At 49.8% G+C, this 20257-nt stretch overlaps 1 protein-coding gene across 1 annotated transcript; it reads right to left on the bottom strand.

The window, feature by feature from the left end:
* Positions 1 to 403: 403 nt before the first annotated feature.
* LOC131762717 (aldo-keto reductase family 1 member B1) lies at positions 404 to 17633 on the bottom strand. Its single transcript, XM_059074414.2, has 10 exons — positions 17360 to 17633; positions 9043 to 9210; positions 8193 to 8309; positions 7100 to 7177; positions 6662 to 6784; positions 6064 to 6170; positions 5661 to 5742; positions 5018 to 5101; positions 3263 to 3345; positions 404 to 813 (listed from the first exon to the last, which is right to left on the bottom strand). Exons 1-10 carry the CDS (start codon positions 17423 to 17425, stop codon positions 771 to 773), a joined length of 951 nt encoding a protein of 316 aa, XP_058930397.1. The 5' UTR covers positions 17426 to 17633; the 3' UTR covers positions 404 to 770.
* Between the last annotated feature and the right edge of the window lie 2624 nt (positions 17634 to 20257).

Here is a 20257-nt window from a genome sequence, read left to right as displayed (position 1 = left end):
CCAAGTAATGTGTGAAATAACAAATGGACTTGTGTCCTGGCTCGGCCGTAGAGCTGAGGCTCTCAGCCTCGGCTACACGTTAGAGTCACCCAGGGATCCTGAAAACTCTTGATGTCCCGGCTGCACGTGGACAAATGAGATCAGTTTCCAGGGACGAGGACCAGACATGCTAGCATTCAAAACCTCCCAGGTGTCTCTGGTGCAGCCAGGATGAGACCCAGACCCCTACAGCTGAATGGGTGAAGTACCGAGGTGACGGGCCCCCACCTAAAAGAAAAGACACCAAGTCCTCCCTCCTGTTGCAGAGCTGAGTGGCCTGCTGTATGGGTATTAACGGGAAGAAGGTTGAGGGGCAGGGAAGGCGGGTACATCGTTTCAACAAACCAAAACAAGATAAACAGCGTCAGACTCATAAGAGCACATTTTATTTGAGTCAAAGAAAAGTCTAGCTGAAAGGATTACAGTTCCAAGCAATCAAAATGCAATTGTTAGAGGCACTATTTTGATTTTGTAAAATTCGATTTAGAAAAGGGTAATTCGGGTTGTGCTTTCCCCAGATGGACAAGAAGGAGGGCCAAGAAAACTGAAGAGACTTCTAATCTACTGATTCTGCTCTTCGGACCCAACACCAAGGTGGCTGAGCCCTCGTTGGTTCGTCTGTTAAGTCGCTGACCCACCGCAGAGGGACACAGGCCAAACTATATACTACACACGATAAAAGTGAGGCGGGGAAAAGCCGGTCACCTGGGGAAGGGCAGGCGCCCACAGCTTCAAAACTCCTCGTGAAAGGGATAATCCTTGTGGGCGGCACAGCTATCAGGAGAAAACAGAAACACGTTAGCTTTTCGAGGAAGAGATCTTGACCATGACAAACTGCAAAGAGTCAGAAAGGGTGGCTCACTTAGGTAGAAATAGAGGCCTCAGAGGGCACGAGCCTCTCCTGAGACTGCAGATCCTGGGTCTGCCCTTGGGGTCGTGGCCCACCTTCCAGTCCTCTGCCAGGGGGCTCTCACCCATCAGCACCTGTGTGATGGACACCACCCTCCCTGTGTGCCCGGCACTGTGCCGAGGGTGTGCAGGGCGGCAAGACACGGTTCCTGCCGCCCGGTAACTCAGTCTCGTTGCAGGACCGGAGAGCACCTACTGCCTTAAACGGTAAGAGGGTGAAAATAACGTAAGAGATGTTAACAGTCTGGACACGTGACACAGCAAGTGCTCCCAACACGTGGAACAAGAAGCCACTGTCACCTCCGAAACCTCCTGGTACCAGTGGGAGCTGAAGTGAGGCCAGGAAAGTCGTTGAGGATTTGCTACAGGAAACACAGGGAGAGGGGACAGGCTGGATGTCGAGCTGGGGGTGGACTGATGCAGGCGTACATGTTGGCCAAGGTTCACGGTCCCATCTGCAGGGCCAATTGGCCTGTGTTGCGAATGTAACGGCAATCGTGTTGGAAAGTCTGGCTGGGCAGAGTGTGAAAGGCCCAAGGGTGAACCCTGCTTGGGGCATACAACTCTTACTCAAATATTTAGGCAATTCAAAAGTTCCCCATGGCTTTTTTTTTTTTTTTTGGCATCCTATCAAACCTGAGAAATATAACACTGCCATTAGCCACAGGGGCTCAGTATAGCGATAGATGCCACACTGTGGCAATGTGTATGTACGTATGTATGTGTACATATGGTTAGAAAAAGCTTCCTAGGTGACCTGGGGATGTTGCAGCCAGCCGCTCCCTCCCTGCTCCAATCCTAACCCATTAAACATCAGTGGCCACAGGATAATCTGACAGTTGTTTCTAGAATAGCACTAGAGAGTAGAAGGAGTCTATACATAAAGGGGCCAAACAGAAAACCCCTGTGGTTTGTCTGCCCTCCAATATGCTGCGTCAGCAGCAGGGAGGGAAAAGGAAACTGAATGAACGATCAGTGATTCTCAAAGCAGAACAGATGTAACTTGGCAACGGATTCACTTCTCTCTTCTCTCTCCCTGGCTCACTAGATCAAAAATGATTTTAGGGCTTCCCTGGTGGCGCAGTGGTTGAGAGTCCGCCTGCCGATGCAGGGGACGCGGGTTCGTGCCCCGGTCCGGGAAGATCCCACATGCCGTGGAGCTGCTGGGCCCGTGAGTCACGGCCGCTGAGCCTGCGCTCCACAACGGGAGAGGCCACAACAGTGAGAGGCCCGTGTACCGCTAAAAAAAAAGATTTTAATGTCTAAAGGGTAAGCACCATTAACACAAACAGGGACATCAGAAAGGGCCAGTGGTAAAACTCTGCTTGTGGCCTATTCCAAATCTGAGGCCATGGCGTGGCAGCAAACACACTCACAGTCATGTGCTTGACCGAAGCTCAGGAGAGAGTTATGGGCCAAGATGCAAACCTGGCGGACACCTGCCAGGGCGGTGGGAAGCCACCAGCTGTGCAAACCCAGAACTGGAGAGAGAGCAGAGGCTGGAAAGAGAGAGCCAGCACCCGAGCCGGCCTTAGGGAATGCTCACATTTTGCTTAGAAGAGTAACTACTCGAGAAGAAGAGAAGAAACAAACAGAGAAGTCGGACAATAAAAACCACGAGAGAGGAGGTTCTCAGTCTCCACTGTGAAGTGGGGAGATTCTTCTTGAAAGCAGAAAATGAGTTTTAAACTTTACAGAGTTAATGCAGTGGTGCAAAAACGAAAAGAGAAAAAAACCACCTTCCTTGTCATCTCCCTCAGATTGCAAACTACAAGTCAGAGGGGATACAAGGAACCAGCACATATACAGCTGGAGGGGCCCAGTGACTCTCTCAGTCACATGCTTTAATCGCTGTCAGAGCTGGAACGGTCACAAGCCCCAAGCACCATGGTCTTCCGGCTAAAATCCTTTCATCAGTCGTTAGAGATAAAGAGCCACATGCAAATTTTTCCAGGAAGGCGGGGCACGAGACACCTGGGATCATCTGGTTTCAGACGTGCCACTAACATTTGAAAATGAAAAGTCAATATATGTGGTTACTGCAGGTTAGGCCAACAGTGCATGGGAGCGGGAGGAGAAGACGACATTTAAGGGCAGAGCTGCCTGCCTTTCCCGGGGGGGCTGAGTGTGGCTCAGCTGACACAGTGTAAATGTTTCCTGCTGTACACCGAGGAGAAGGCCAGTTAACAGGCAAGGTAACATGCACAAGTCAGAGCCGCTGCAATAGCAGGGCTTGGACAGTAAGGCCTCCAGGAGTTCTTCTTTCATCCGCAGCACCTGATACCCTCTCTCCTGGGGCTCTCCCGGGACTCACCTCACCAAGGCACAGACCCTCCAGTTCCTGTTGTAGCTAAGTAAGGTGGTCATATCCGCGCTGCTCAGTTCAAAGTCAAAGACCTAAAAAGAAAAAGAAAACAAACAAACAACCAACCAACCCTCCAGTAAGCTCTGTAAATAGCTATCAAACACAGAACAGGAAAGCATACAAGCAGCTCCAGGCAGGATCACTGATGAGGTGTTGCCCGGAGTGCGGAGGGGCAGGAAGGTAGACTACACTCAGAGAAAGTTGCTTGCATGACTATTCAGAGAACGCACATGTTTTGTCTGGGTACTACGTGGACGATGAAAACAGACCTTCCCTTCCAGAACCTCCGAACAAAATGATACTTTCTCTTCATTTCTTCCATTCATTTCAAAACCTCTGCCGAGCACTTCCACGGTGATGAGCACCAGGGGGTATACGGTGATGGGTAAGAAGTGTCTTTGCCTCAGTTTACAATGAAGCAAGGGATGAGGTAATTCAACAGCTATGCTACAGGGAATGATTAGCTGCACACTGCAGGAAAGATGCTGCACAAAGCACGCAGGGAATCCAGAGGAATCAGGAAGGAATTCCAGCTGGGAAGCTGAAGGATGTGGTCAAAGGAGATGCTATTTGAGATGGCCCTAAGAAGCCAGATACGGTCTTGACAGACAGAGAAGACAAGAAAGGCGTATCAGGTGGAGAACTTTGCCTACCCCAGGACCAGAGGAGGGCCCTCAGCTTGGATAATCGCGGAATGTGCAGAAAGAAAGCCTGCTGCATACTCTGTGATCACAGCTGTGCAAAAATGTGCAAAGACTACACAGTAAGATGCAAAATAATTATGTTAGTACTAGAGATTCGTCATTTTATGATGTTTCTTTTCTAACACCTTGAAAAAATAAAATATGAAACAAAAAAATCCACCTCTAGCAGGATATGTGTTTCTCGTGGTCACTATTTTACCACTTTATGTATCTCCTCCACTCTCCCCAGGCCCCAGGGACCAGCGGCACGTGTTACAGCCACAGCCTGTGGCAGTGGAACAGGCAAAGATCAGCTGCTTGCTATGGAAACAAGAGCTGCCGGGAACCAGGGCTCAGGTGAAGACAGAGGGGGTCCTGGTGGAGCTGCTCTGCTCAGTGACAGCAGAGGCTCACGGGCGCAGGGACCCTCCTGGAGAGCTCTTCTCCCAGCCCAGCCCCCAACACTGGTCTGAGAGGCAGGCAGGCAGGAGGTGCCAGGAGGTCTGCTCTGCTCTGGCAGGTGCTCGGAGAGAACACCTCCCTGGTGCCCTGTAAGGTCTCTGCGGGCCACGGACTTATCAGCACAGCTGTGTTTGCTGAGTGCTGATGAAGGTAGCAAGCGTTGCATGAAGCCCTTCGGTGCATCTTTTTTAATCTTCATGACAACTCTTGAAACAGGTACTATTTTACAGATGGGGAAACTGAGGCACAATAACTAACGGAGCCCTGATGCAAACCCAGGCAGCCATCACTCAAGAGCAACATTTCTCGGCACATGATGAGTTGCCCGAGGAGCCTCAGCACAGGTGTGTGCAAGCAGGGAGGGGGCCGAGGCCCAGGGCCTGCCGGGCGCAGCACCGCCTCCCAGAGGAACCACTGTCCCTAGTCCACGGTGGGCTCCCTGCCACTCCAAGAGGAGATGGGGGGACGGGGGGCCCACACACGACAATCCAGAGGCCCTGCGAAGAGCTGGCCCCTCCCTCCACCGAAGAGACCCTGGGCCGACCAGCCAGGACCTTACCTGGAAGTTCTCAGCAATGCGTTCAGGTGTCACAGACTTGGGGATAACGATCAAGTTCCTCTGCATGGGGAACCGGATCAGAACCTGTGAACAGAGGTGCCGAGTGCGTCCGTGTACCAGGAGCTCTACACTTTCATCTCGCCTAAGCTTATACACCCATCACCTGGAGAAAGAAACCCCAGAACTTCACAGAGAGGAAACCGAGGCTCAGAGGTGACGGGGTCATGCCCGGCAAGGGGGAGGGGAGGCGCTCGGGATCTGACCCCCGAGCCCTGCTCTCAAGCCTCCTCGTCACGTGCTTCCGCATCTCCCGGGTACCTTACTCCCTGTCTGGGAACTCACTCTACCACTTGGGAGCGCTCAGCTGATCACGAGTGGCCTTCTGTGAGTACAGAGATGGGTGTCCCCAAACAGCGGTGAGTGCTGACCCTCGTGCCAGCGCTCGGAGGTAGAAGGGCGGGTCCGATTATCCCCAGACCACACGCGGTCTTCTAAGTCCCTTTCCACCACACACTCCAGGACCCGAGCCACACGTCCAGGGAGCACCTGACAGGGCTCGGTCACTCTCCCCTCTGGCTGATGGGAACCACCGCCACGAATGCAGGAAGTTGTGGGAACAGTCATGGCCTGGAAATGCCTGTACCTGGGCTGTGGTTTTATTGTGCTTATCCGCAATCGCTTTGATCCTGGGATCCTCCAGTAGAGAAGGGTCCTCGGGCTTGGCCCTGGAGACAGAAACGCGGTCTGCGTGAGCGACCATCATCGCCACCGCTCCGGGCAGCCGGCAACACTCACCCTAACCCTCCTCGACCTTGGAGAGCAGCCCGCCTGTCTTCTGATTCAGAGCTCAGTTACAAACTCCCAACCCGCTGGAAAACGAGTAGGCATCTCGCTACTGGAAACACCAACCAGGAAACCCAACAGGAGGCTCCTGAGGAGGTCTGCCCATCAGCCCCAGAAGCATCTTCCTTGATGCTGGATTCTTCTCTGTAGCCGTTTCTAATCGTCACTAGCTGACAAGAGAACACGATCCCGTGGAAACTCACCAGGGCCTGTCGGGAGAGCCAAGGGGACTGTAGGCCGTCACTACAATGCCTTTGGACTGGCAGAACTGGATTAACTTCTCCTGAGTGAGGTACGGGTGGCACTCGATCTGCAGATGCAAACGGGAGGCCTGATGGTGCCACTGTGGGCACGGGCCATGGGGCACTCAGGAAGCCTCCCCATGCTAAGCCCTCCCCTCCCCAGACATACAGTTATACGAAACCAATGTCCCAACTCCTAGATAAGCTGTAACAACTGTCTCTGTTTCCCAGCAACTGTCCTTGACATTAAGGATAATAATATTGTTACGGTTGCCATGGGCCCCGAGGGTTTTTCTGGCTTTGGCCATTTATCAACTGTGACGGGTCTGAGGATCTCAATGTCTGCACACGGCTCGTCTCAAGACCCCGCGTCTTCACAAGGCAGGCTTCAAACCCTTTCTCTCCTGCAAGTTTCGCTCCCAGACGCCTCACTATCTTTCTGAGCCATAAATCGGGACTCCGCCAGCATCCCCAGGTGACATGGACAGAAAGTGACTGCCGGGTTCACACGGTAACAAAACAGCCTCCCAAGCACGGCAGCTTCCCTGCCGGATGTTACCTGGTTAACCGCCGGCTTATATTTTAAGCCAGGTTTGTTTAAGATCTTCTCCACCTGGAGATGGTTGAAGTTGGAGACTCCAATCGCTTTCACCAGCCCCTCGTCCACCAGCTCTTCCATGGCCTAGAGACCAAAGAGGGTCTGCTTGCTGCTGACATGTGCCCAAAAGGGCAAGAATCAGAAGCGCCCCCCCCACCCCGCACCAGTCAACTTAACAGGTCCTGCCCTATTTGGTGACAGCAAATTAGATCTTTGGGAAGACAAGAGGCACCAAGACAAAAGCCAGGTTGGCTTTAACGAGACAGGAAGAGCAAAAAGCAGTAAGAGAGCAACAATTACAGCGAAAGAAACGGCGGAGCCGAGCATTCACACCTGGCCCCTCGCAAGGAGACTGGGCAGCTGGCAAGGAAGGGGAGGCCAGGCCAGGGGCTGCCTTACCGTCCAGGTGTCCACAAAATCGTTGTCACTGGGAACCACGTTGCCATCCCCATCCAATGGGAAAAAGTCCTTCCCAGACTGCGGTAACAATCAAAAACAATCAGTAACAGACCTGCATAGAGCTGCTGGGGGAGCTGCATCTTTGAAAGCAAAGTTCTAAGACAATGATTCTAAGCTACAACAGCTGGCTACGTTTTCAGAGGCTTAGCAAGAGCAAATCCGTGTTAGTGTGCAAAAGAAATGGCAGACAACTCCCGAAGCCCCCAGACCCTTTTTCTTTCAAATGGGTTGTCCCTCTCCATCAGGTGGACATGCACAATCCTCGGTCAGTGAGGTGAACCCTGCCGCGGTTGGCGGTGGGTGGATGGGCGGGGAGGACTCGGGACCAGGATTCACGGGGCCCGTGTCCTGCCTGGATCCAAGCCTACAAAACCACCGGCTCTCCAAGCCTTGCCAGCTTACTGTGAAAAACGAAGGCTGAAAGTAAGGCCCCCCGATATACCACAGTGCAATAGAACAGAGTTATTAGGGTGAAAACCTGCATGCTTTCAAGCTGGCTGACAAAGCAGAAAACTGAGCCCCGTGGCTAGAAAGGAGGCAAAGGACATGATAACTCTGGAGTTTTTTGTGGAGAGGCAGGCTGCCGGGGTTTAATCAAGCTTCCGCAGGATGGGGCGTGTGTGGAATGTAGAAACACACACAAACATGTACAGGGTATGAGTGGGTATGTGTGTAGGTGCCTGAGGCGGGGGGGGGGGCGGTCACTGATGACATCTTATGGCCATGGGCAGGAGTGTCACCTGAGCCATGCTCGCTGTCACAAAGTTTCAAGTTATCCGATCACCAAATAACAAAGAGCGGCGCTCTTCAAACTCGGCAACGTGCACGTGAGTCACCTGAGGTTCGGATTCACAGGGCCTGGATGGGGCCTGAGACTGAGTTCTAACAAGCCCCCAGATGATGCTATTGCTGCTGGTCCAGGGACCATACCTTGAGCAGAGCCGCAAGGACACACACAGACTGTCTACCTGCTCACGACTTGCTAACAGGAGAGGGTGATGCCACAGGCTACACCTGAGCCCCGGGTACCTACCTTGAAGCCAGTGGGCCAGTGAATAAGGTAGAGGTCCAGGTAGTCCAGCTTCAGGTCGCTGAGTGTCTTCTGGCAGGCGCCTTTCACCAGGTCCTTCTCATGGAACGTGCACCACAGCTGGAGCCAGCGAGAGAACGTGTCTTACCCTGTGTGCCGGAAGCGCTTTCCTGGTCGGGAGCCAGACAGCTCGGGGACGGAGGACTGGCTCTCCTCTCCCCACAACCCACCCACTTCACTGTGACGGCTATAAACAGTGGGCAGGGAGATTCCATTTCACACGTGGGTGCTAACTCTTCCAAGGGAAGGGAGGGTGATCAGATCAAGGAAACCTTTCACAAGGACCAAACTGAAGGCACCAAATAGAATGGACAGGTCAGCAAACCAGCCCCAGGCTCTAAACATGAGCTCTCTGGCCTACTCTCCCACAGGCTGGTCTTCGTGGAGCCAGCCTCACCCTCCCACCTGGTGTCCTTTGGGTACCACCAGACTCTGGGTAAAAGACAGTGGCCAGCGGCGGAGATCAGTCTGCAGACGGGAACCAAGTACCGTCCTCAAAGATAACTCCCTGGAAAGGGGGCACCAACCCACAGCTTTGGCCCCATCAGCAAGGGGCTCCAACCAATGGGTCCGGGCGGAATGTCCATCCAAAAGACAGGCGACCACAGACGGGCGAGCCCTAGAGCCCTCACGGCCTTGAGTCAACACACTTCCCCTGGAAGAACTGCCTGCCGGGTGATAACCGTAGCTGTATCAGGAGGCCCCAGTGCGTGGTCGCGGCCCCTAAGCTAATGCTGCCCCGGGATGAATGCGGACAAGAACCCTCCCTCGGGCTCCCCTGCGAGCGGGGTACCTTGCTGACGATGAAGAGGTCCTCACGCTTCACCACCTGCTCCTGGAGCTTCTCCTGGATGGCCAACCCCACCTCATTCTCGTTCTGGTACACGTGGGCACAGTCAATGTGACGGTACCCAAGGTCAATCGCTACCTTCACAGCCTCTGTCACTTTGCCCGGAGGGGACTGAAAGAAACAGGAAATGGAAGGCACGGGGATAAATAAAACCAAAAATAAAACGAAACACACAGTTTGCACACCACACAGAAGCAAGGGCGGCAGGAACCCAAGGCTCCTCTGGGGCTCCTGTTTCTTTTAAGGCTAGCAAAGGCAGGCCACGGTAAGCGTCTGGACATCCCGAGGTGAGATGCAATGTTGCTTCATTTTAGGAAAATCTGACAACCACTTAAGTAGCAGCACAGATCACCTTAACTAGGATGGGCCAAAGCCTCTCGCTTCCTTGTTTCTTCAGAACCCGTTGACAGTATAAAAAAATCCCCCTGACTCTATTAGGTTCCCAAGACAGTCAGGGATACCGTTTCCTTCAAACGGCTCAAAATATTTCAAAAGCGCTGTAAATATTCACTCCAATTCCCGTTTGGTTCCCGAGTTCCGTGAGTGAATGCCTATGATTCTCTCCTTCCACGCGTGGATTCTGGTATTGGCCGTCACTTGTTCTTTAGCAGTTTTAAGCGTATCAAAGTCAGCAACGTTACTGGTGCAGGTTCAAAGGCCTGTGCTCCAATCTCACTGTGTAAGAATCTGCTTTAAGAGGTGGAGGTGGGAGGTGGGCCCTCAGAGGTATGAGCGGACAGAAATGAGTTGACAGGAGGGGGAAATGCGAGGCGTGGAAGACCACCATGTGGTTTGCGGTCAGAGCGGCAAAGAGACTGAACGCCGCCCCTGCCCTGACCATCTGCGCGTGAGCGAGCAGGACAGGCGTGGGGAGTGCCCCCAGCACCCAGACTGACCGCACAGACACTCATCTCCGCGAGGCTCCTGCTCAGACCAGAGAGGTGGAAAGCAAACGCGTGTGCATCGGACGGACGGTGTTATGCACAGAGCGCATTCCTCTGGAGAGCTGGGCTAGAAAAGAATGACCAGGAAAACTCCCCAGGGCTATGAGCAGCTGCAGACATCTGCTGTTTTGACATCAGCTGTTGTGCACAGGCCAGGGCAGAGGAGCGGGGGACCTTCGCCCAGCTCTCTGGCCACCACGGAGGGAGTAGGGGGCGTGGATGGGCAATGCTGACCTCAGGTATGACATCAGAAAACATCTTCAGACAATCTGGCAACCTCCTAGTTCCCTGGAGGAGCCAAGAAGCTACACCTGCAGCCTTCCCCCCACCCTTCTCGGTTAAAGGAACAGAGCAGGGAAACCCTGGCATGATCAGAAGGGAGTAAATACCACGGCCTCCTTGTGGCGTCCTGGGCACAGCTGCTGATGAGAGCAGAGCACACCCCTCCCCAGGAAAGAGAAAAGGTAAGGAGATCCAGCCAGGGAACTGGCTGCCGGAGCGCATCAACTCTCTTCAGGCTTGACGGCGCCCTGAATGGATTTCTCTGCGGGCCTGTACTGTGCAGTCCAGCACCTCACAGCCCCCAACCCTGGGCAGAGGGGCAGGAACCTTTCCCAGGCCCAGCCCAGCCCCACGCTGCATCTACCACAGCAACTGGAGCAGGGCCAGAGACATGACCCCAGCCAGGCCCATGAGAATCAATCTTTGGACTTCAGCTGATGCTACCAAGACAAGATTGCCTTCTGCTGGGGTCCCGGTGCTGGAAGCATGTGAGCCAGGAGCTGCTGGAGGAAAGTGGGGTTGAGGGACAGATGAGGGTTGGTGAGAGACGGCTCCTGGGCACATCTTTTATAGCCTTGAATCTGGTACACCTGACATCATTTTGTAAGTCAATGAATCCCCACCCGGACACATTTTTTTTTTTTTTCCTGCTTATGATTAAATTGGTTATTCAGTTCCTTGGAACCAGAAGAGTGCAGAGCAGGATAATCAAGGCTGCCGAACAATTGACCAAAAAAACTTAAAAACACGTCCTTGTGATGTTTTTATAGAGAAGCCAAGGACAGAAATGACCTTCAAGAGGTCACGAAGAAGCTACAGCTCCCTGACCCTTCCCTGGACAGAGGGCTGATTAGCGAGAGAAGCACGTGATGAGAAGCTAAGCCCAAACGGCTTTCAAAGGGGAAAGCAAAGCAGAAGCGAGGACTGTCACGCATTTTACAAATTAAATTTGTACAAGCTGTGGCAATTCATAAAAAGACTCTTGCGAACGGGTGCTACATGCCGGCCTCCCCTTTTCAGAGACGCCTTTGCAGCAGTGGGGGCTAAGGCTGCCTGCGGCCACTGGCTCTCTGTGCAGCCGGGAACCAATGGCTCTCACCTGGGCTGGGCGGGCCAGGCCCGGCTCTGGGACAGGCATTTGCTAGAAGGCTTGTGCCAGGGCAGATATGTTCACAAAATGGAAATTACCCCGTGTGGTGTTTAGCCCACAACGGCTCAAACTGAAAATAACAACAGCTGCCATTTGTTATGGATCAGTTTTCACTAGTTTTAAACATATTATTGAATTGAATCTTCACCACGACCCTGGTAGACACTGTTATCTCTGTGGATAAGGGAACTAAGGCGCAGAGAGGTTACGGAACTGGCCACGATGGTGCAGTAAGATGTCAGGATTCAAACCCTGGCGCGAGGACCTGAGAGCCAGCCTCTGCTGAGACGTCTGTGTACTCTGGGGTGGACCCCAAGAGGATGTGAGACACTGGTCAGGGAGAGGACAAGTCTCCTGTGGGCTTGGAAAAATCATCCTCTGAGATGAAAATATACCAGAATCCACAAACTATATGTTCACTACTATCTCAATCAAGAGCCCTTCCCACAAAGAGACTCAACTAACTAACTTCCCTCATCACTTTAAGATATGTTAAAAAAATGACTCCATAAACTTGGGAACGCTAACATACAATTACACCATCTCCCCATCCCATGCCCACACTGAAAACTGCCCACGGAAGGCAGGGGTCCAGACTGAGACTTCGAAAAGAAAACCAATCGTAAAGATCTGTTTCCATACATCCAATAGGAAATCTGCAGAAAACCAGTAGAGGAAACAGCCAAGTCATAAATAACCAAATTATACAAATCCTTTACATTTATTTTTAAAAAATAATACAAATAATACATATCTCACAGATGAAATCATGTTTGAAATTCATTTCTGCCACTAATCTGCCCTGTGACTTGGCCACATGCACCTATCCCTATCCCCCTCAGACCTTACAGCTCCAAAGCTCCAGCTCGGGCAGCAACTTGATGATGTCCTGGGCTGATGGCACCAAGTGACAGTGATGACAAGTCTCTGCCCCTGAGGCCCCCATCAGCTTCACAAACTGGGCCTATTTCCTTTTCATATAACACTCCCAGGCCAGGTAGTCCCAACTCGGAAAACTACTGTCAGTCTCCCTCTCTCTCTCTGTCTCTCTGTCCCTCCCTTTAAAAACCTAATCATCTTCCACTTTGCTTGTAGCCCATGCTAGTTACTTTAAGATAACATCCCTCCCTCTATTCCCTCTGCAAGTCAAAAACAAAAACACCACAGATCCAAAGGAGAAAGGTTATAAAACAATGTCATTGGTAAAAGCAAAGTATCTCAGAGATTGAATCCTCTGCAGTTTTAACATGGGGATTTCTGGGAGGAGAGGACTGTGTCCTTTCTGACGTGCTTTTTTTTTTTTTTTTTTTTTGAAATTTTCTCTAGTTAGCAGGTATCGCTTTCGTAATGAAGGAGGTGGGTAGGGAACAAAGGAAACTTCACTTTGGGAAGAAAAACCATCCTGGGTAAGAAGGATGAGAACAGCGTACCAATGGTAACCCGGGAGCAAGAAACAGGTAACCATAACTTTTTTTTTTTTTTTAATTTTTATTTTTGGCTGCGTTGGGTCTTTGTTGTGGCACACGGGCTTCTCATTGCAGTGGCTTCTGTTGTTGTGGAGCACAGGCTCTAGGCACGTGGGCTCAGTAGTTGTGGCTCACGGGCTCTAGAGTGCAGGCTCAGTAGTTGTGGCGCGCGGGCTTAGCTGCTCCACGGCATGTGGGATCTTCCCGGACCAGGGTTCGAACCACTGTCCCCTGCATTGGCGGGCGGATTCTTCACCACTGAGCCACCAGGGAAGTCCCCAACCATAACTTTTGATGTGAACTTAGATTAATAAAGAAATAGGGCATCAACCTCTAAGGCCTTGAAAACTAACATATTCTGGAAAAGCTGTCACTGAAAAACACTGTTTAACCTCTTCTGAGTAAACCAGCTTTTCTTCAGAGAAACTCAACCTGCATTTAAGAGAAACTAAGCTTATTTCTTATTATTGGTTTTATTTAAATACCAGTGATGTCACAATATAATTTTCTGTTTTTCATTGTAAGTATAAAGCATTTTAACGATGCATGTTAAACAGACATCTGTGATCTAATTTCTCAAAATGTATTCCAGGTTCCAATTAATTTACTTAGAATCTTCTGGAAGAGGAGCTGGCAAACTTCTTCTGAAAGTGGCCCAGACAGAAAATAGTTTAGGCCTTGTGGGCCAAATGGTCTGTCATAACCGCTCAACTCTGCTGCTGGAGCAGCACAAAAGCAGTCATAAACACTATATAAAGGAATGAGATGTGTTCTAATAAAACTTTATTTACAAAAACAGGCTGTGGCCTGCGGTTTACCAACCCCTGAGCTGCTGGTAGAGCATACAAAGAAATGGGGATTAGGCAACAGTCCCAGCCTTGATTTGTCCTAACTCCTATTCACAAATAACATTCTGGCTTCCAATTCAGCCCCTCAAGAATAAAAAGGTATTCTGATATTGAACGCAGATATTCTGGGAACTAAAAGGGTTTTAGCCCCTGCTCTAATTTAGTCAGTTTACAACACAGTCCCGATCAACTTGGGGTAAACCTGAGCGAGCTGGGCCTGCTCGCCTGCCCTGTGCTTACACACAACGCTCCCACTCCACACAACTGGGAGGCCTGGATCTGGCAGTTTTGTATCAACAAGGCTTAAAATCGGCCACACTCATAAGACTCCAACAACATAAGCATCTGGCAGAACCCTGAGAACGGCAACAATGTGCAATTTTTCACATCAACAGAGACGCTTTTCATTGTTTGGTGCAGAGAAGCCAACCTCACTTGGCTTATCATGTTCAGCTATGTCCAAATTTATTTTACAGTTTAATAACGTAAACCACAGTTTCCAATGATAAAGAGCATTCTGCTGAAGAATCTTTTTCATTGCCTTATCACAGGAAAACAGTCAATTCTGGCTATGGTTTTTACACCAAAGCTCATAACTCGGTTTGGCAACAAACACAGACCAACTTATGAAACCAAGATTAACTTCCTCCCACTCAATGTGAATCAATCTGTCCTGAATTCCAAGACATCACTGTCTCCACTTGCTTGAGATGGGGATGGACCAGGAATGGGCCTGGGCAGGCAGGACTTACTTAAGTATCTTTGACCTTGAAGGGCTCCAGGTGTAGGCCTGCAGGGAGATGAGGCTGGTGAACAGAAAAACAAGCTACTGTTTTAGCTCCAGTGCCAGCACCTCTGCCCTCTCCCTTCTCCCCCAGGCCAGGATCTCAGGCCATCATGAGCTTGCCTTGAGTTCTTTCTCAGCATTTTCTCCTTTTCTTAAAGCAAGTGATATCACCTTCAAAGAGGCAAAAATTGGTTTATCAGCAGCAAAAAATAATCTTAGCTTATAAAATGGTTTGTGGCCCGCCAAAGAGCCACTGGACACAGACAGATGTACAGTCTATCTGTGATACTGAACTTTACTGGCAGGGGCGGGGGCTAGAAATTAGGGAAATATGTCTCAAGGGTGCAGATACAGAGACAATGGAAAAGAGATGGAGAAACTCTACCTCCATTTCTAGGTTTCGAGTATGTGGGTGAGTTACAACGGCCATTTACTATCAACTTTTCAGCTAGGGCCAAACATTTATCAGCAACAGGACACTGGTCAGCATCAGAAGTAATCTCTGTTTTAGTCGCTTCCTGGCAATACAATGCTCGTGGCTTATTTACCGTCCACTGGGGACGTCAAGCTTGCCAGGGGAAACTGCCTCTAAGCCACATGGGCTCTGAGGCAGAGATGCTCTCCCATCGGCCTGAAACCTTCACCTCCAAAGCGAGAACGGAGAGTGTGAGGACCTTCAAAGGAACAGTGATTGGAGACTCCCAGAGCCGGCCAGGAGTCTGAAGGATATAACACAGCCACCGTCACATGGAAGATCCACAGGAACGAGGTGCTGCACCCACTCCCAGAGCCTCCCCCAGTTCTCACAAAGATAAGCAAACGGTATTTAGGTAACCCCATTTTTGTCCAGCATCTGTGAAGGAATATATACACACACACAGGGGAAAGGTATTAAAACACTATTCATATACCTTTTTTACTTGGAAAAAAAAAAAGGAAATCTACTCCAAGCCTGTACTTACACCATTTCACTGTCACCTTCCCTACCACGCCTCTACACAATTCGGTACAACATCTCCTCGCCGCCCCCAAAATCTAGTTATCTTACTTCTTCGTATTAATTCAACACATATCTTTAGGGTACCTACAATTTACCAGGCACCTTGAGCAGTGCTGTAAATAGTTGTGACCAAGGTAGATGCTACCCTTGCCCCTCAATGACCTGTCTGCTAGAATGAATGATCTAAATGTACAGATTTTATAGAGCTATCTTAACTAAATATACAGCTTTGGGGTTGGTGGGGGGACTGTTAAATGCTCAAGCAAATGATTTAAAACCCTCTTTTATCAACTTTTACTCCTTATTTACCCCAGCCTAGTGATTTTGAAATGATGAAGCTAGGGGTCAGGACCATAATTTCTGAAACCACGAGCTTAGAATAAAAACATTGGAATGCATCCCACCCAGTAAGGTTTAAGTATTGTTTTGTGGAACTTTTGTTTCAGTTACATGTGATGGTGCTTCACCATCGTAAAAACTGTAATTTGCCATTGCCAGCAAAGTGTCCGTTCACATCCATTCCAAGAGAATAACCTGAGACAGATGCAATTTAACTTGGTACAATGGTCATAATTCAATTACACCCTTAGAGCCACCACTGGGCTTTTGGAAGGAAACACAAGTCACATATACTCTGATCACTTTGGCCAAGAAACACTTTCTGTGCGAGACAACTCTACGACCCTGTATTCACCTTTATATTTACAAATTTTCAACTGCAGGTTTTCGGGTTGAGGTAAGCACCATCCGCTGCCCTATTTCAAACCATTCCACGGCGCCCTCAATCCATGCAGTCTTTTCTTTCCCTTGTCTGTGTGTAAATAACCAATGCCCAATCCTATATTCAAAGTTCCAAGGAAAACCTGGGTCACAGCTGTGCAATGTAATATACAACACCCGAAGCTAATTTACAAGCGGCTTAAAATTATTGGGTTTTCCCTCGGCGCCCATGATACTACCCCTCTGTGCTCCCTAATTTTCAGATACTCAGATTACCCTTTTCACTCCTAACCGTTTCTTGGGGACTCTGTGAAGAGATTTCAGTGGTACCGAGGTCTCCGAAGACAGTTTTACTACTGATGGCAGCTCGCAGTTTTGCACGGGCGGGAACCTCCCGGCCCAGATTCTCCGCCCAACACACTACACCCCGAGGGGCACGCCCAGCTCCGGGGGGCTCAGTGGCTCGCGTCTGGGGACATGTAAATAGACGGATCCTGGGCAAACTCGTGCCGCCTAATTGAATCACCTGCAGTCTCCGAGCTTACCTTGGGACGCTTATTCCTGAGGGAGCAAAACCGGAAACGATTAAGGACAAACTATTTCGAAGAAAGACAAAGGAGCGGGCGTTACGAGGTGCCGTTGAGCGAGGGACGCAGGAGCCCAAGGCTCTCTCCCCTCCATCCTCGGGGCCACAGAGGCGGGGACACGGGAAGCCTCCTTCGTTCGGCGCGCCGTTAGTGACTTTCCAGCTGGGGTCGGATTCAAAGTGCGGCCCGCGGGTCCCAAGCACCAGGGGTTACGGGGTCGGCCGCCCGTGAGGCGTTCTCAAGCCCCCCACGCAAGGCCCCTGGGCCGAAACCGCAGGCCAGCGCCCTGCCCGCCTCGGCTTACAGGTTCCCGCACTGCAGGCCCGATCCCGCCGGGGGCCCGGCCAGCCCGAGGGTGGCTCCTCCCTGGCGGGGCGTCCGCGGCGGGGTCGCTCAGGGTCACTGTAGGTCTCTCCCCGCCCCAGGCCGCGCCGAGCCTGAAGCGAGCCCCGCACTGCGCTCCTCAGGGCACCTACCTTCCAGGTGCCCAGCCCCACGATGGGCATCTTTGCGCCGGTGTAGAGCACGAGGTGGTTGGCCATGACTGCTGAGCTCCGCTGACTCCGATCAGAGGACCATGCAGCCCAGGCTGTAGCGCGGTTCTTTATATAGCCGGTGAGGCCCGCAGAAGCGGCGGGTACGATAGGCGCCCGGCTACGCAAAGGCGGCTTCTGATTGGCCCGCCCGCCAATCAGGATGCAGCGCCTCTGTTAGCCCGGGGTGGGGTGGCTCTGAGGGGAGGCTCCTCCTGCTAGGTCCTAGCGGGACCGGATTCTTTTCTAGCCAGTGGTTCGCCCACGCCCCACGCGGCGCTGCTGGCTCAGCCAACTGTTGTGGAGCGTGGAAACGCGAATGTTTCAGCAAAAGTAACAGACTTCCCGTAAATAAGTAGCCTGGGAAGGGGTTTTTGTTTCATTTTTTAAAAGAGCACATATGGGTACATTTGTCTATTGTTCAAGACCAGTATCTTGCTCTTTGGGAATTTGACCAAAGCCGCGTATTTAATGTGTAGGAACACACAGACTGCTGCTGTAGGTTAGCACACTTTGCTCTTAGAAAGGTGCACGCCAGAGAAGTGGCTTGCAATCTTGCTGCAAAACATCATCTGGAGATTAGGGTTTGTCCAGCCTGTATGTAGCCTCCTAGGGCTAACTTCCTACTCCGCCCTAGTTGTGAGCTGTGTCTGTACACTCTGACTGTGGTTCAGCAAGCCTTCCTCCAAAAGCCAGCATCTCTTGAGGTTAGAAATCCCTGATGAGCTTAATCCAGAACACAGAGAGGACATTCAGTCTTTGGTAAGTATGACTCCATCAAAGCAGCACATTTCATACATGGTAACTTAGCGAAGCTCTCTAGATGAATAAGGCAGAAACCCACAAAAAAGTTAAATTCAACATTGTAGCTTCTAAATATTCCGAATTAGGAGGTGCTAGATAATAAATTAATCGGCCTTAATTGGCAGGTGGGAAAACACATTAGTTTCCAAGATAACCATAGGAAAGTTGCTGGAAGAGCTTTGTAGACAATTTTGGATTCTTTCCAACAACGCTTCTCCATGATGCTGCACCCGACCTCAAATTTTATCTTTCTGCTCCATCTCCCTCTAATATTTCCCCTAATTATTCAAGATTGGGAACTACCTCTGCCCGGTAATGACTCAGGAACCAGACTTCTCTAAACTCCATTCTGGTGATTTTCCGTTTAGTGATTTCTAAAAAGTGCCCCCCTAGGAAAAATGTATACAAAACAGACTAGCCCCAAGATTTTTTTCCTTTTGACTTTTATAAAAACTGTTGTTAGTAGGCAAATTCTGATACTATTTGTCCCCCCCCCCCAGTAATAGAATTTTAATTTGAGCCTACCACTGGGAATTTGGTTTGTGGTAAAACAGCAGTAGCCTACCACACTGAATTCATAAGATCTTTGTTGGCATAGAGGTTGCTGTCCAAAGTCACCCTGAGTGACCAGGTTGCTATACACAGAGGGGTTATCTGTTAGGGATGTAGATTCATTATGAATGGCTTTGTTGTTCTTTCTTTGATGATTGAGTTTACAAGTTGACTGCATGAAAGCATAACTGGCTAAAAATGGAGTATTCTGACTGGGCTATCAAATGTAAAAAGCCAGACCTGTGGATCTTCTATAGCAACAATAGTACTGTATTTGGGACATACTGTTTTGATAGGCCCTGTTGCCTCTGTAATCTTTGTAAAATGACATTGTACACATATCAAAATTATTCTTTAAAAAACCATCAATGGAATTCTTCTGAGAAACATTCTAGTAATTCCTATTAAGAGCAATATGAATCTTAATGTACTCAAAACCAATAATACCATCATGAGAACCAGTAATCTCATCCTGAGGAAATCATTTGAAAGGAAAACACACATACATGCGTGCACACCTTGCACACACACGCGCACACACACACACACACACACACACCATACTATAGGGATAGGGCTGTGACTGGGGTGAGGCAAGTGAGGTACTTAGGTGAAAAATTGCAGGCCTGAATGTGGACACCTCCTTAAACTTTCTACCCTTGGCACTTCACTTGCCTCACCCTAGTCTAGCCACACACACACACACACACACACACACACACACACACACACCTGTATGGATGAAAAACAGTTCTATACACATAATGTAAAACTGTAAATGTCCAATAATAGCAAGAGATGAAGTGTAGCCATTAAAAATGAAGACAATTTAGATATAGAGAAAAGTGTATATGAAATAACACTAAGGTGAAAGTAGAAAACAAAATCATAAATAGGACATGATTACAAACATGAAAAAAACAACATGTAACATCTGGATAAAGTTAGGAATAAGCCAAATGTAAGGGAGGATACTCTCTGCCAGATTATTTCATTAATAAACACTTTTTGCAATTAAAAGACAATTTTCTATTAACTACAGGATAAAACTTAGACTCTTTAGCTTGGCATTCAAAGTCCTGTGAAATCTAGTATAATTCTGTAAATATACGAGAATCTACCAAATTGTACTAAAGTGTACAATTCTCATATATTTACAGAATGATAATAGGGTACATCTGATGGCATGTGAATTATATCTGCATAAAGCTGTTATCAACAAACATACAAAGGTTACATGCTACCTGTCCACACAGGCTGCTGGAGGTGAAAGGAGGTAGTAGGCTCTATTCACAGTCCCTCAAGGACCCAGGCTAGAGGTTCCACCACATTGTTTCACTGCTGCCCCAACCCAAGTCTTCAGGGTTTGCCTCAGGAGAGCCAAAGAGCACCAGGAAGTCACAAATGAGTAATGAATTGCTCAGGCCTGCAAGTGGCACACATAACTTCCATCTACAATCTGTTGGCCAGACCTACTTGCAAGGT

This window comes from Kogia breviceps, chromosome 9 (genome assembly GCF_026419965.1).
Source record: "Kogia breviceps isolate mKogBre1 chromosome 9, mKogBre1 haplotype 1, whole genome shotgun sequence".
NCBI lineage: Eukaryota > Metazoa > Chordata > Mammalia > Artiodactyla > Physeteridae > Kogia > Kogia breviceps.
The sequence above is the reverse complement of the archived record's forward strand: the minus strand, read 5'-3'. Positions and strand labels throughout refer to the sequence as shown.